The sequence below is a fragment of the Enhydra lutris genome, unplaced genomic scaffold (assembly GCF_002288905.1).
Source record: "Enhydra lutris kenyoni isolate GAN:26980312 unplaced genomic scaffold, ASM228890v2 scaffoldscaffold24, whole genome shotgun sequence".
Lineage (NCBI taxonomy): Eukaryota > Metazoa > Chordata > Mammalia > Carnivora > Mustelidae > Enhydra > Enhydra lutris.
This window is the reverse complement of record NW_019154108.1, coordinates 17842439-17855920: the sequence shown is the minus strand read 5'-3', so window position 1 is coordinate 17855920 and position 13482 is coordinate 17842439. Positions and strand designations below refer to the sequence as shown.

Below are 13482 nucleotides of genomic sequence, written 5' to 3'. Positions count from 1 at the left end.
ATAATGACATAAGTCAAGAGACCGCATCTGTGACACTGTATTTAGTCACCACTCTATTAATCCTATCACTTCATATTTCCAAGGTACCTTTTCGTGACAGTTTGAAAGACTACAAAAGAGCACTAAGATATTCTTAGCTCTACTTGTAAGATAAAATACCTGAGGTACAGAGAAGAGAGATGTACTCTGGGTCACAACAGAGCCAACATGAAACTCAATACTCTATTTCCTAAACTCCATTCCACTCATCATTCTTTCTCACAGCAATCCTTCCCTAGAGGCAACAAAATCTGCTTGGTGGCAGCCATGGGAAGTCACTCACTGGGGAGTCCACTAGGCATCCTGGCCTTCAAGAGTTCCTTGGGGGATGGGATGAGGTGGGAGAGGGGAGGCGAAGGGACGGCCCGCCGCATCTCGAGCCAAGAGTGCAGGGTTTACTCACCAAGAAGGAGCAGAAGAAGATGAAGGAGACAAAGTAAACGTAGGCCAGATCTGTGCCACAGCGCTCATTCTCGTTCTGCCCCGAAGGCGCAGTGGTGTCTGGCTCGCAGCCTTTCTCCCCGAGGCATGACAGCATTATCTCCTGCCAGGCCTCGCCTGTGGCACTCCTGAGCCCCAAAGACATTTTGGTTAGTGGTAGCTGGTCTGCGTGTCTCATCTTCTCTTTGGCCCTCCTTCCCGACTCACCCATCCCTTCCTCTTCCCTGTATGGTTCCTCCGTCTAGTACTCTCCATCTGGAGATGGAACATGCCAAGGAGGTCTCTCTTGGGCTCTGCCATCCCACCCACTACTTCTCTGTTTTTTCAGAAGTGTTTGCTGACAGTGGTTGAGACCATGTTGGGACTAAGACCCCACACAAACCTGGTCATCCAGGGTTTCAGCCCTTAAATGGAATTCGATCTGGAGGAAACTGTCCTCACCTTCCCGGCTCAGAGTCCTGGCACACATGTTCTAAGCCTGCAGTCTACAAATTATCTACCAAGTCAGAGACACTGCGGAGACTTCCTGCTGTCATCGGAGCCGGTTTTTAGAGCCAGTGCCCCTCCCCACCTCTGCCTCTACTGTATGTCTTCATAGGAGCAGAGCAAGCAGAATAAAGAGACAAATAGGAGGAAAAGGCAGACGAACTCTGCCTCCCTCGACAAGAGAGCTGCTGCTACAACAGCTACGCATCCAGATACCTGAAGAGTAACATGAGGGACCCGAAGAAACTCCGGAAGTTGTTGTGTCGGTTGATGTGACTCTCCTCATCTAATTTTATGTTTCCAAACACCTTGAAAAGAAAACAACAACAACAAACAAAGAGCATTACTGGCTGTGTCATGCGCCCTGCACATGAATATTAGCCGCACCTGCCTCTACTAGGGTTGGCAAACGCATAAGCATGGCCCTTCTCAATGGCCTAATCCTGATGCAGATAGGATTAGACCCAGACAGGCTGGTGGACCCCATGCTCCCGGCCTGCTGTAAAGAAGTAATTATGTTCTCCACTGCAGCAAAGGGGGTCCAGGGCCATAGAAGGCGAGATCTTTTGGAAGTCACTCTGCCTGTAGGTAGTTCCTCCCACACCTAATTTGGTCTCTTTATTTCCATGGTACCTGTCACCAGGGTACTCAAGCAGTCTGTCAAAGACATACCCCATCACAGAAGTGCATGGAAGGAACTACCCCTCTCTCCCTGTCTCCGGTAGTAATGATGGAAGCATGCGTCTTTGCAGAAGATGTGATTTACGTCTTGGACAGATACTGTGCTAGAATTTGTAAGCTGTGTGGGTCAGAGAGAGGCATCTCAATCTTCCTTGGATATATTCCTATCCAGAATGTAAAACTGAGAAGGTCAGTACATCTATAATCTAGAGTCCACAAGAAAGAAGGCACACAAAGCCAAGTCCTGACCAAGAGGATGAAGGAAGTCAGGACAACCGGATACTTAGAAAAGGAGAAATAAGATGCACTTGTGTAAATCTGGCTATGGAACGAGTGTATAAATCTACTGTGGGTTGTTGAGCTCGGAATGTGGTCATTATGCAAATTCATGTAAAAAAAAAAAAAAAAGAGGGAAAACTCAGAGATATTTGTCCATAGCCAGTGAATGATGTTGAACTCTTAGAGCCTAAATATCTTCGGATGAGAAGGGCGCCCCTCCACGCACACTACCCAGCCCCAGCCATGTTTCAGGTTTCAGGATCTAGTCTCCCAAGTCAATGTTGCCATAACCAAAGGCTTACAGGTCACTTTCCCAGCCAGACTTTTGAGACTGTTTCCAGCCTATACATAACATGCTTCCGTTTATCTAATATATGCTAAATGGAACACATTCCCCCCCCCCCACTCCCTGAACAGTTTTGAGAATGTGCAATTGAGGAACAATCTCTGCCCCCAGCTATTTTGCTCAAATAACTCCCACTGACACCTGCTTTGGGAATTTGTTCTCAACACTGTTTTTCAAAACCCAAATACTACTTGTCTCTCAGGGAGAATGGAAGTGGCAAGCGAGGAAGCACCGGGGAAAAAGGGAAAGGAGGAAGATAAGAAGGTGCAGGGCCCACAAACAAGAAATAGTAGGACTGAAAAAGTCCCCCTTAAATTTAGTTCCCGGCACTCCAGGAGAACACTGTCCTACATCCTTGCCTATGTTCACATCCTGTCTCTCCTTTTCACCCTCTCGGCGTGCGCGCGCGTGTTTTCTACCTATGACAATCCTGAAGCCATCATTAATTGTTCTCATTATGATTTTCTCAAACACTTTATCCAGTCATCAACTAGTTGGAGGGCATGCTGGGATTTTGCATGAGGCATGTGTCTAACAGTCAAAGAAACTGAAGCTATTTTAAATCTACTCTAGTTTTCAAGCCAAAAATATATAAATGTATATTTATTGTGAAGGAAGTTTTTATTTTATTTTTTTTAGCTTTCAATTAACTCTTGTCCCAAACCAAATTTTTTACACCAAAAGGCTTGAAAGAGAAAGAAGGGACACCTAGACCCACCGGAAAACTGAATGGACGTATAACCTTGAATCTACTTTCACTTGGAATCACAAAACTTAGGCACATAAAAGGACCTGTGAAGATGTCCATCCAACTCCTGACCAAGTCTGCACAGCTGGTCAGTGGAGGAGCTGAGGCTGAAAGCCTCGCCTTCTAATGATCTGTGGCCCCAGGACTCTTTTCCATACCCAGCAAGTTACTCCTTCCTTCTATCTTCAGATCCCTCTGCAAAGCTCTCTCTTCTTCTAAGATGCATGTGAAAGTTCAGAATAATGGTTCTTCTTCTCATAGATTCATCCTGTTCCTATTTATCTTTCCAATATGGGTCTCCTGCCTTTATGCTTCTGTTTGGATGGATCCCTGTGCTTTGTTATGACTATACCAGATACAACTTCTCTAGTCACAAGCTAGGTGTCAGCAGTGTCCTTGGTGTGGGCTCTCTATCATGGACCAGGAGGAAGACGGCCATCTAAAGGCAAATCACAGTGGGATAGCCATTTGTGTCCCTGGGTAATGGAAATAGGGCTCTTATTTTTTGAAAAGAAGTCTAAGGGCAATAAAATATTAGACACTGCAGTTATTGTGAAGACCACAATTTCATGACGAACAACGCCCACATCCCACTAAAGGGTCAAAGAAATACTTGTATTTGCTTGTTGGTGGGAGGAGAGAACATGTAGTACAGTGAGAATATGGGCGTGCGGCAGACAGAGCTAAATTTAAATCTCGGCTCTCCCACTTACTGAGGCCTCGAACATGTTATAAGTTACTTAACGATGCTAAGCTTCAATGGAGTCAATGAAACCCACCCATAAACATTTTCACATCGCTCCTGAATACATTAGTCATGTATTGTGTGTGTGCTTGCAGATAGGGCGGAAGGATGGGGATAAGAGCACACGTTGAGGACGGTGTCTGGCATAGTCAGGCGTTCAAATGATGCTAAACAGTCTTATCATCATTATCAGCAACATCGAGAACAGTTTAGTACTGGAGATGGTGTTATTCTAGTTTATTATGATTGATGATGAAAAGGAGGTAAGAGCTATTTTAAGCATGGGCAAAAATTAAGTTTCTATTTGGCTGTTCAAGAACATTTAAATTCTAGAATCAATTGTTTGAGAATTAGAAGGGCCTTAACAGACATCATCAAGCCGATCAGCAATTTCAGTAGGGGATTCCATTGCCCTGACGCTGTCATGACATCTTTACTGAATTATCCTCATTGAAGGAGAACTCACTACTTCTCAACCAAGTCTCACACTTTTTGACATTTGACATTCTGCTCCTTTTGGAGGACAAAAATCTCTCCAGGAATGGGGTTAGAAGATGGATAACAGGGGCGCCTGGGTGGCTCAGTGGGTTAAAGCCTCTGCCTTAAGCTCGGGTCATTATCCCAGGGTCCTGGGATCGAGCCCCACATCAGGCTCTCTGCTCGGCAGGGAGCCTGCTTCCTCCTCTCTCTGCCTCTCTATCTACTTGTGATCTCTCTCTCTCTGTCAAATAAATAAATAAAATATTAAAAAAAAAAGAAGAAGATGGATAACATTAAGAAGTGCCCGCAAGAAAGAAGAGTAAAAAGAAGAGACATTTCAGAGATGTTCTAGAAAAAGGCTGCAGACACGGCGAGCCTGGGAGATATGTGCAGTGGCCCCAGATGGCAGGTACTGTTGAGAAGATAGCTGGCAGTCCAAAGGCGGCCAGACTGGCTGACTACAGGAGACTGCCACTTGGCTGAATTTCCATGCCGGGGTTTAGTCTCGACATCTCCAAGTCAGAAAATTCGCCTCCCCTAGACAGGCAGGAAATCCAGTGTGTCTAACTGGATCGATTCCTGGGATGGGCTGCTGGCTGTTTATGGGAGTCCATCGGCCACAAATGATAGTCACTTTAGAAAGAAACTATGGCCTCTTCTGCTCAGTGGGCCTCTGGCGACCTGAATAAATGTCTACGATGAGAACTTGATCCACTTCTCAACTCTGAAACTGGAAAGGATGTGGTAACCCAAGAGACTGTCCAGGAAGCTGCCTGGCCCTTGGATAGGCATCTGCAGGCACACGGCCCTTGGGCGTCCCTAGGATTAGGCCAGCTACTAGGAACCACCTGACTTTCTTTTAGGTCCAGCTCAAAAATGGGAGATCCTGAGACAAGGAGCATGGTGAGCCTCGCCTTCAATCTATTATGCTCAGGCCAATAAGCCAGTGACGATCTGGGCAATACCTGTCCCCCACCAGGCCCCTGATACATGAGCTCACCTGCATCCCAATGATGGCATAGATGAAGAAAAGCATGGCAATCAAAAGGCAGACGTAGGGGAGGGCCTGGAAGGAAAGCAGAGACAGGACCATAAATTCAGAGGCAGACAGCTAGCTCCCAGGCTCCACAATTTATAGTCACCAGCACTACTAGAATTCTTGCCCTGAGGCTGATTTAAATGAGGTGGTTGGGGCTGGGACTCTCTATTCCCCCGGGGCTGTGCTCTTGCAGAATGCCATACTTTTGCTGAGGGTCATGTCCTCTGGCAGGTAAGCTGTTGTCTAAAGAGAGGCCTGTCATTTACCTTCCGTCAAGGATACTCATACTCACTCAACCAGAAGTGTGGCCCAGATCTCCCAGGAGAGCTGGGGAAACCTCCTGGGCTTACCATGCATCCCACTTTGCATTGCAGAATATTAATAATGTGGGTAATGGTGATGTAAACTACACAGTAAGTGCCTAGCTTCAGCTCCCAAATCCCTGTATTACCCATTCCCATCCTTCACTCAATGCCAAGCCCATAACGGAGAATCTGGGAGCAAAGTGAACAGGCTGAGAATCTCAGTTGTTCATCGTGTCCTAGAAGGTACCTTCTGAGGAGACCTCTCTTTCCAGTGTTTAAGCCTCCTGACACTTCATTATGTGTCATGCGAAACTCCAAAAAGCCTTTCAAAGATCATCCACTGCAACACCCTGCCGTGAAGCCACGTGGCACAAAATCCATACAGTGCAAGCTGACTGCCCCTCTGGGATGATAACATTTCAGTAAGGTGGACAATGGGGCAAGCGAAGGAGATGGAAGGTAGGGAACTGCCCTCTGGCTGGTGGGGGATGTAAGGCAATTTGGTTTTAGGGTTAGGGTGCGTTCTACAATTCTGGAGCGAGCTCAGTGTGGACACGGAATTCCGCCTCTTTCCTTTTCCACCCACTCAGCTCCCTGGAAGATGGTGCAACTATGAGCCTCCACTTTATCTACTGTGTGCAGCACGAATCCCACGAGATCGATTGAAGGCTTTCAGACTGCAAGGGCAGGGCTTATCAACAGAGCCAGCTAAATGAAGAGCCTTGGGAGACTCTTACAACTTGAAAAAAGGATAAAATTAAAATGCAACTGAGAGTTGCTAGGAGAATCCCCTCCCCAGTAAAGTGCTGACTCCCAAGGTCTACAAAGAGAAAAGTCTGCATTTCAAGGGGCCATGTGAAGACTCCGTCTGATAGTAGAAGAGAGAAGGGAGATAGTTTTCTTACAGCTCGAGGTGCTGCTACCTTCTCCAACCTTCTGCTTACTTCCTGCCCTTATTCCATGTCCCCACTCCCTAGCTCATCTCTCCCGAACCCCAGTTTTTGGAAAAAGATCAAAGGTACATTCTGCTCACCTCTCTTATCATGCTATAAATTCTAACTCAGGAAAGGAAAAATGGGGAAGAATGAAGTAGGGGTCTGTGGTGGAGAACTGGGGGCTATGCTCATGGCAGGTTGGGGGGGCGGGGGTAGCTTGGGTAGGCCATGGCAGTGCCCTTTATACTCTGTGGCTCCCTGCTGTGTATTTACAGAGGCAGCCTTTGTAAAGCCGACTGTAAGAAAACAATTTCTCTACTGAGTCCTGGGACTGTTTCAAAAAGGAAACACCTCTCCATCAGTGTCACCTGGAGGCAGATGCACCCTGTCTCCACTGTTCTATATTCACTGCAATGAGCCAACCACTCTGCCATCAACTTTTGACATGCTTTTCTTTGCCCTCAACAGTATGCAGTTTTACAGAGAACTGGTGAGCATAATAATGTGACAGGCTGACATGTATTTCTTGAGAAGACTAACTGTAACTTGTTTGGAAGGTCTCAAGCAAAAAGGTTTTAGAAGTACCTTGTGTATCAGACTTTAAATCCAAATTCACCTGAGACTCGGTAAATTCTTACTAAGGTTTTAGATTTCTCTTCTGTCATGTAACTTTGGCAAAGTTCTTTTCATTGAGGTGAGGCCTCTGTAGGAGTTAGGTCACCAAACAATGACTCTGGATACAACCTTGACAATAAAAACGTTGTTGGCAGGAGTTCTGAACATCCTTACGACACCTAGTCTCACCAATCAAACCCACAGGACCTCAATGGAGAATAAGTCATTAATGACGGTGTGCAGTGAACACTTTCCCAAATGATGAGAAACCACTGAAGTTACTGGCTGACCCTCTCAGATTCAATTAAAATACATAAATAATTAAAATAGAGGTGGCAATGGGTAAATTCATGATTTCTCAGCTTTGAGTCAATGTCATCAAATTTATTTTTAAAACACATTCACTGAAAAGCTTTTTTTTTTAGTAAGAGGAAAAATAGTGGGCATTTGAACAGCACTTAGACCCCAAAACTCCAAAAACAAACCGTGGTAACTGCTAAAGCCTGAAGACACTGAAATATGTTTGGAAAATTTCTTTTGCAGGAAGTCTCTGCCATTAAAGTCGATCTCAGGTAGCTTTTAAACTTCTATTTCTTACCAATACACCTCTGTATGGCCCCATGAGACCATTCAAAGAAGCTCATCACATTAGCCTGGCCCAAATATCCTATTAGACCGTAGGACACAGAGGTGACCATGAACACGCTGCACATTTGGTGGTTGAGGAAACACACTGACAAAGACAGGGATGGGACTGTATGACTCATCTTGCAATCAAACACCGCCCAAGGAGTCCTTTGAAAAACCGTTCATGTGAAATCAAGCCACTGGCAAGTACGTGAAAATGCAGAAGCTGGCTCCTGACAAGATGGGACTGCTTGGGGCTTTTTGGACTATCTAGAGAGGTAGCACACCTCCTCGGACAAGCCCCAGCCTCTGTGAAGAGAAGACAAGGGAGTTACAAAGTGGTGGTGTTTTTCTAGAATGAGATTCTATCCAGTTGGGCACGAGCTGCCTGGCTGAGCTGCACTGGAAGGGAGAACTGCTGCTTTCATCGAATGTATCTGACAAACACTCATTCCTGGAGGTCAAGGGACCTGGGTGATCATTCCTGGAGGTCAAGGGACCTGGGTGATGACAGCGTGGGGCCAGGCGGTACTCCATCCAAAAGACAGAGAGGAAGAGCGGCTGCACTTACCTTAAAGGACTGCACGAAGGTCCAGAGTAAAATACGGATGGTGTAGCCCTGCCGGAGAAGCTTGATGAGGCGGGCGGCTCGGAAGAGCTTCAGAAAGCTCATGTTGAAGCCACTGGTGTTCACCAGCTGGTGGACCAAAAGGAACCCCATAACTAGTGACATTATGATCATTTAGAAAACACTAAGCACTAGTATTTACATATTTATCCCTCATTCTGATACAAAATTTGACATGGATTCTGTCTTTTGTTTTCAATCCCATTTCCAAATGATGAGCCAGCGAGGACCCTCTCCCGAGCCTTCCCAGGCCTGGCTAAGGTGCGGCTCGTACCCCCAGAAGAGTGTCCTGTGTGTATCAGACGAAAGCAGCCTCTCTAGTCTTCCAAGGGTCTCTAGGGCTCCTGACTGCACTTGGATACCAGCAAGGCAAGTGAGTAATCCCTCTAGCACATATGATGCCCGTGCACACATCCGATGAGAGTTACAATGAGCTCTCCAAGTCATCTTTAGAATAAACAATTTTAGGGAAACAATTCAGATAAAACAACTTTGAGGGCAATGATACTATGCCTCTTTTGTCATTCCCAAAGAATCTAGCAGAACGCTGTGCACACGAGCCCTCTTCTGGTCCTATTGCACTGACCCCATCAGGTGGCTGCTGTTGAGTCAAGCAAATGAAACAAAACCTCCCACGAGACCCAGTGCCACTCCAGTGTTTGCAGCTCGGGAATGAGGAAATGAACTCCCAGCTCTTAGAGGGCTATGCATTTGGTTTGATGAGTTAAAAATGGACTGTATGCAAGTATGGGCACACACCCACTGTAACTGGGTGCCTTAGTCGGTTGAACGTCTGCCTTTGGCTCAGATCATGATCTCAGGGTCCTGGGATCAAGCCCTGTGTCAGGCTCCCTGCTCCAAGGGGAGTCTGCTTCTCCTCCTGCCTCTGCCTTTCTCCCTGCTCATGCTCTCTCTTTCAAACAAACAAACAAACAAACAAGTAAATCTTTTTAAAACAATGGACAGCATACATAGAGGATTCTTTTATGCTACTTCAGAGCCAAGCTTAAAGACAAGGATGTACAAGCCACTCACCTTGCTGTCTGTCAGAATGATTTCTGTGATACTGCCAATCACAGTGATGAAGTCAAAGATATTCCAGGTGTCTCGGAAATAGTTCTGGCGTGTGAATTCAGTCATGAGAGCACCAGAAAAAAAAGAGGAAAAGAAAAAGGAATGGAGAAAAGACATCTTTCATTACATCAGTTGTCACTTGGAATTAAAACTCACCAATTCACATACAAGGTCATTCTAATTTTGGTTTTAGTTTCTTATTTCTAACTGGAAATGCTATTTCTTTACTGATTTGGGAATTTCTCATTTGGGAAGCAGATTTCTCACTACTTGAAGACCTTGTTTTTGAAGCTGTCACTAAAAAGCTACATAAAAAACTATGTAAGAAATAGATTTGGGGCCAAGCACATTATAAAGTCCCAAAAAGGAAGGATCATCATTGCCACTTATAAGGCAATAAAGTTATTTACAATATTACTCTAAGGTTTTCTACAACTTTTAAATTGTTTATATTATATCAAGTGACCCTATAAACACACACTTCTGACTTTCAACTATTAATAAAATTCACAGAGACGTCTTAAGTCATTAAAGGCCAAAAGATGTGCCAAAAATCTTCTCCTAACTCCACAGGGCAACAGGACGAATAGACTTCATCCTTCCCTTCTTTCTCAGCTCTGTTACACCTTTCGAGTAATAAAATGAGTGGGTCGAAGGAGATGGAGGAGAAATAAAGGACCTGGAAAATCCACCAACCATGTAACACTCTGCTTAACAGAGAGAGTAGGTAGGCTCTGCACCCATCTCCAGCACTCAGGTGAACACAAACCTTGGACTATATTCCTTAAAAGAAACAGTATACTTGAGTTTCCAAAGTCATTGGCTTGTCCTTGGGCAGTACCTTCCATAGAAGACCATCAAAGCACGGCTGAAGCCAATCCCCAGCAACCGTCACAATGAGCATTAGTGACTTTTAGAGTATGTGCCAGATGAGGGCTTAGGCCCTTGGAGTTCTTTCGGTTTGCTTCTCCCAGGGACACTATGGGTAGGTCATGATCAATATCCTCAACACGCTACATCCATAAAATACCCGGTGGCAGGGTTGGCAAGAAGAGTGGGCAGAGACGTGCAAACAGTGAGAGCAAAAGGGTGCGGTGAGAGGAAAGCTTTCTTTCTTTCTTTCCTTCTTTCTTTTTGAGAGTGTGGGTGTGGAGGGCTGGTGGAGGCAGAGGAAGAGGGAGGGAGAGAATCTCAAGCAGACTGCCTGCTGGGCATGGAGCCCCACAGAGGGCTCAATCCCAGGACCCCGAGATCATGACCTGAGCCAAAATCAAAGTCAGACGCTTCACCAACTGAGCGGCCCAGATGCCCCACAAAGTTATTTTTAATGAGCACCTACTCAGGACTACAGGTGTAGATGCCTTGGGTACAATAAAGTACCTAAGGCCTTAAGATAGCTATTGTGATCCTCATTTTGAATGACAAAACTAAGGCTTAGAGAGGCTTGTGTGATTCCAAAACCAGGGACACCTGCTGGGCGTGTAGAGAAACAGGGCACACAGCCTCAGAAACTCACTTTTCCATGAAGAATGCCTACTTCCTCAGGAGTAGAACCAAGTCGAGTCTCTGAGTTCCTCAGTTCTCAGGGCTCTCCTAGTCCCAACCTGGGCCAAGCTTCTTAATTCTCGGATGGGCCCCCATACAGTAGAGAGAACATGAATCTAGGTCTCAGAGGAGAGGAGCTCTGGATTCCAGTGGAAGGGCGATTATGACAAAATGTGGCTTAGAACAGCACCGTGTATGTAGACCAGTAGAGCAGTGTGGACAGACAGTGGGTTTCAAGTCAGATTAGACCAGGATCTGAACGCTGGCTCTGCCTTTTAGTAAGCTTGGGTCAACTACTTAATCTTCTTGAGTCCTAGCCCATCCAGAAAAGAAACTGATAACGCCTATCTAAGTAGAGCTGTTATGAAGCTAAAATGAGTGAGATATGAAGACTTCTGTACTTAATATGGCAACCCATGTTCATTCTCTCCCTCTTTTTCCTTCTTCCTTTTTTTATCCCCATCCCATTTTCCATTTCTACTGCCTTTTACTGTGTCGTCTTTAAAAAGCTGCCCAATTTTTCTGAACATCAAGTTCCTCATTCAAATTAACAATGTCAACAATGTTAATGATGGCATCTGCCATGTGTATTTCAGAGTATTTGACAAGATCTAACAAAATAGTATATGTTGGGATATTCTGAAAACCTAGAGTACTATAGCAACGTAAAGTTTAATTGGGAGTAGTGGTGTCTTTGATCATGTGAAAGTGCCTCTAGATCTTGAATGAAAATATGAAGGTGAGAGTGGGAAGGAGGCAGGCTTTGGGACCAAGTCTGGCTAAGCTTGTCAGTATGTATTCAGCGTTCACCATAATTAGTGCACAGTTGGGGACTTAAGTCAACAGACAATGTCAACAGCATATGTAAGTAATCACGATGCACAGAAAACCTTTCCCTGTTGTGGCACCAGCCTGTCCCTCACTCTGCTCACCCTGCTCAGGGCTAGGCTGGGTTGTAAAGGCATCTTTGTTGGTGGTAGTTTCTTTTTACTCTTTTATTTCCCCAAGTCTCAAAATGCTCAAAGGGGAGTCAAGCAAGCAACAATAGAGCCACCTGCAATGGGTTCCCTTCAACTCCCCTCCCTAAACCATCAAGTTAATGACTTTTCAAAGAGTCATTAGGAGACCAAAAGCAACCGCCACAGTCAACACTCAGCAATTATCAAGCCCAGCCCAGAGGCCCCGCTAAAGCTGCTATCAGACAAACCCTTATTCGGATAATAAGCAAGGTTTCTCTTCTTGCAGGGAAAGCCACACACACACACATACACACACCATATTTGAAATGGTAGCTCACACACTGAATAAGTGTGAAACAGCTGTCAAGTGGGTTTATCCGCATCCCACTGATCTCACTGTAAACGCTTAAACAAGGAGGGGGGTGGCAGAGAGAACTATTGTGTTTATAGGACACCTAAGCAAAGGGCTAGGTTTGCTTAACACTGCTGAGAGGAGTTGCATGAATGTGCAAGCGATTGTAATTAATAGTTGAAGAGAAGGAAAATACTCATAAAAGAAAAACTCGGTCCAACCCTCCACAAACCTAATTCCAGCATACCTACCTACCTGCCAATTTACCTTTATCTCCCTCTCCCTCTCTCTTTCTCTCTCTCTCTCCCTCCCTCCCCCCCCCACACACACTTTAATGGTCATGAACCTTTGTAAGCATAAGTAAAAAACATTTTTGTTAGCAGAAACTGTGCTTCATATAACTAATGGGAGAGGATGATTAGGTAAAATCTAGTATCTGCTCTGTTTAAGGGTAAGAGGGACAGACATGTTCCCATCTGAATCATAAAATCTTATACCTTTTACCAGTCAATAAACATTCAAGGCTTATTAGTCCAATCTTTGTTTTGCTCTTTATCTACAAATAAATTGCAGTTCTCATAAGAATTCTGTCACCCGTCGGCCACTGACAGAACCTGCCAAGACCAGAGCCAACGGCTGCATGAGTATGGAGCTGGGGATCTGGTCTCCTTTCCCCTTTCTCCTAATACCCTCAAGCATCCTCTTGTCTCTCGGGCAGTTTATTGAGCAGTTGAAACAGGCCCACAATTAGGTCAGGTATGTGAACTGTTTCTGGAAGAGTTGGAACCACCCCCCTTCCCACAAAGGGCAGGAGTGCCTCCAGAAGGAAGGGAAGACAAGTGCGATGCTGGGGCACAGGCCACGCCATACCAAGAAGCCGAATGCGATGACTTTTAGGACACACTCCAGGGAGAACACCATGGTGAAGGCAATATTCAGGTACTTCAGGGCCAGTTCGTAGGTACAGGGAGCAGAGTAGTACTGCCAAGAAGAGAAAAAAGGAGAAAAAGAATCAAACCCTTAAGGTGAGGGGGGGTATGTCATGTCACCGATGCTGGCCATCTCTCAACCCTGCCCTTGCGGGCCACTCTGGCATGTGGTGCAGGAGGCGCGGCACACGTGCTGGAGAGGAGGGCCATGTAGCCCATAGAGCAGAAT

The 13482-nt window shown here is 45.6% G+C and overlaps 1 protein-coding gene across 3 annotated transcripts in view; it reads right to left on the bottom strand.

Annotated features, from left to right (window-relative positions):
- The window catches only part of LOC111150674 (calcium voltage-gated channel subunit alpha1 E), a 309893-nt gene that overhangs the window by 25815 nt on the left and 270596 nt on the right, over positions 1–13482 (bottom strand). For all 3 annotated transcript variants that reach the window (XM_022508204.1, XM_022508205.1, XM_022508206.1), the window contains 6 exons: positions 13195–13305; positions 9430–9513; positions 8338–8463; positions 5246–5311; positions 1183–1274; positions 443–608 (listed from right to left, as the gene is read on the bottom strand). In XM_022508204.1, coding sequence (XP_022363912.1) covers positions 443–608; positions 1183–1274; positions 5246–5311; positions 8338–8463; positions 9430–9513; positions 13195–13305 — 645 coding nt within the window. The remainder of the gene's footprint in view (positions 1–442; positions 609–1182; positions 1275–5245; positions 5312–8337; positions 8464–9429; positions 9514–13194; positions 13306–13482) is intronic.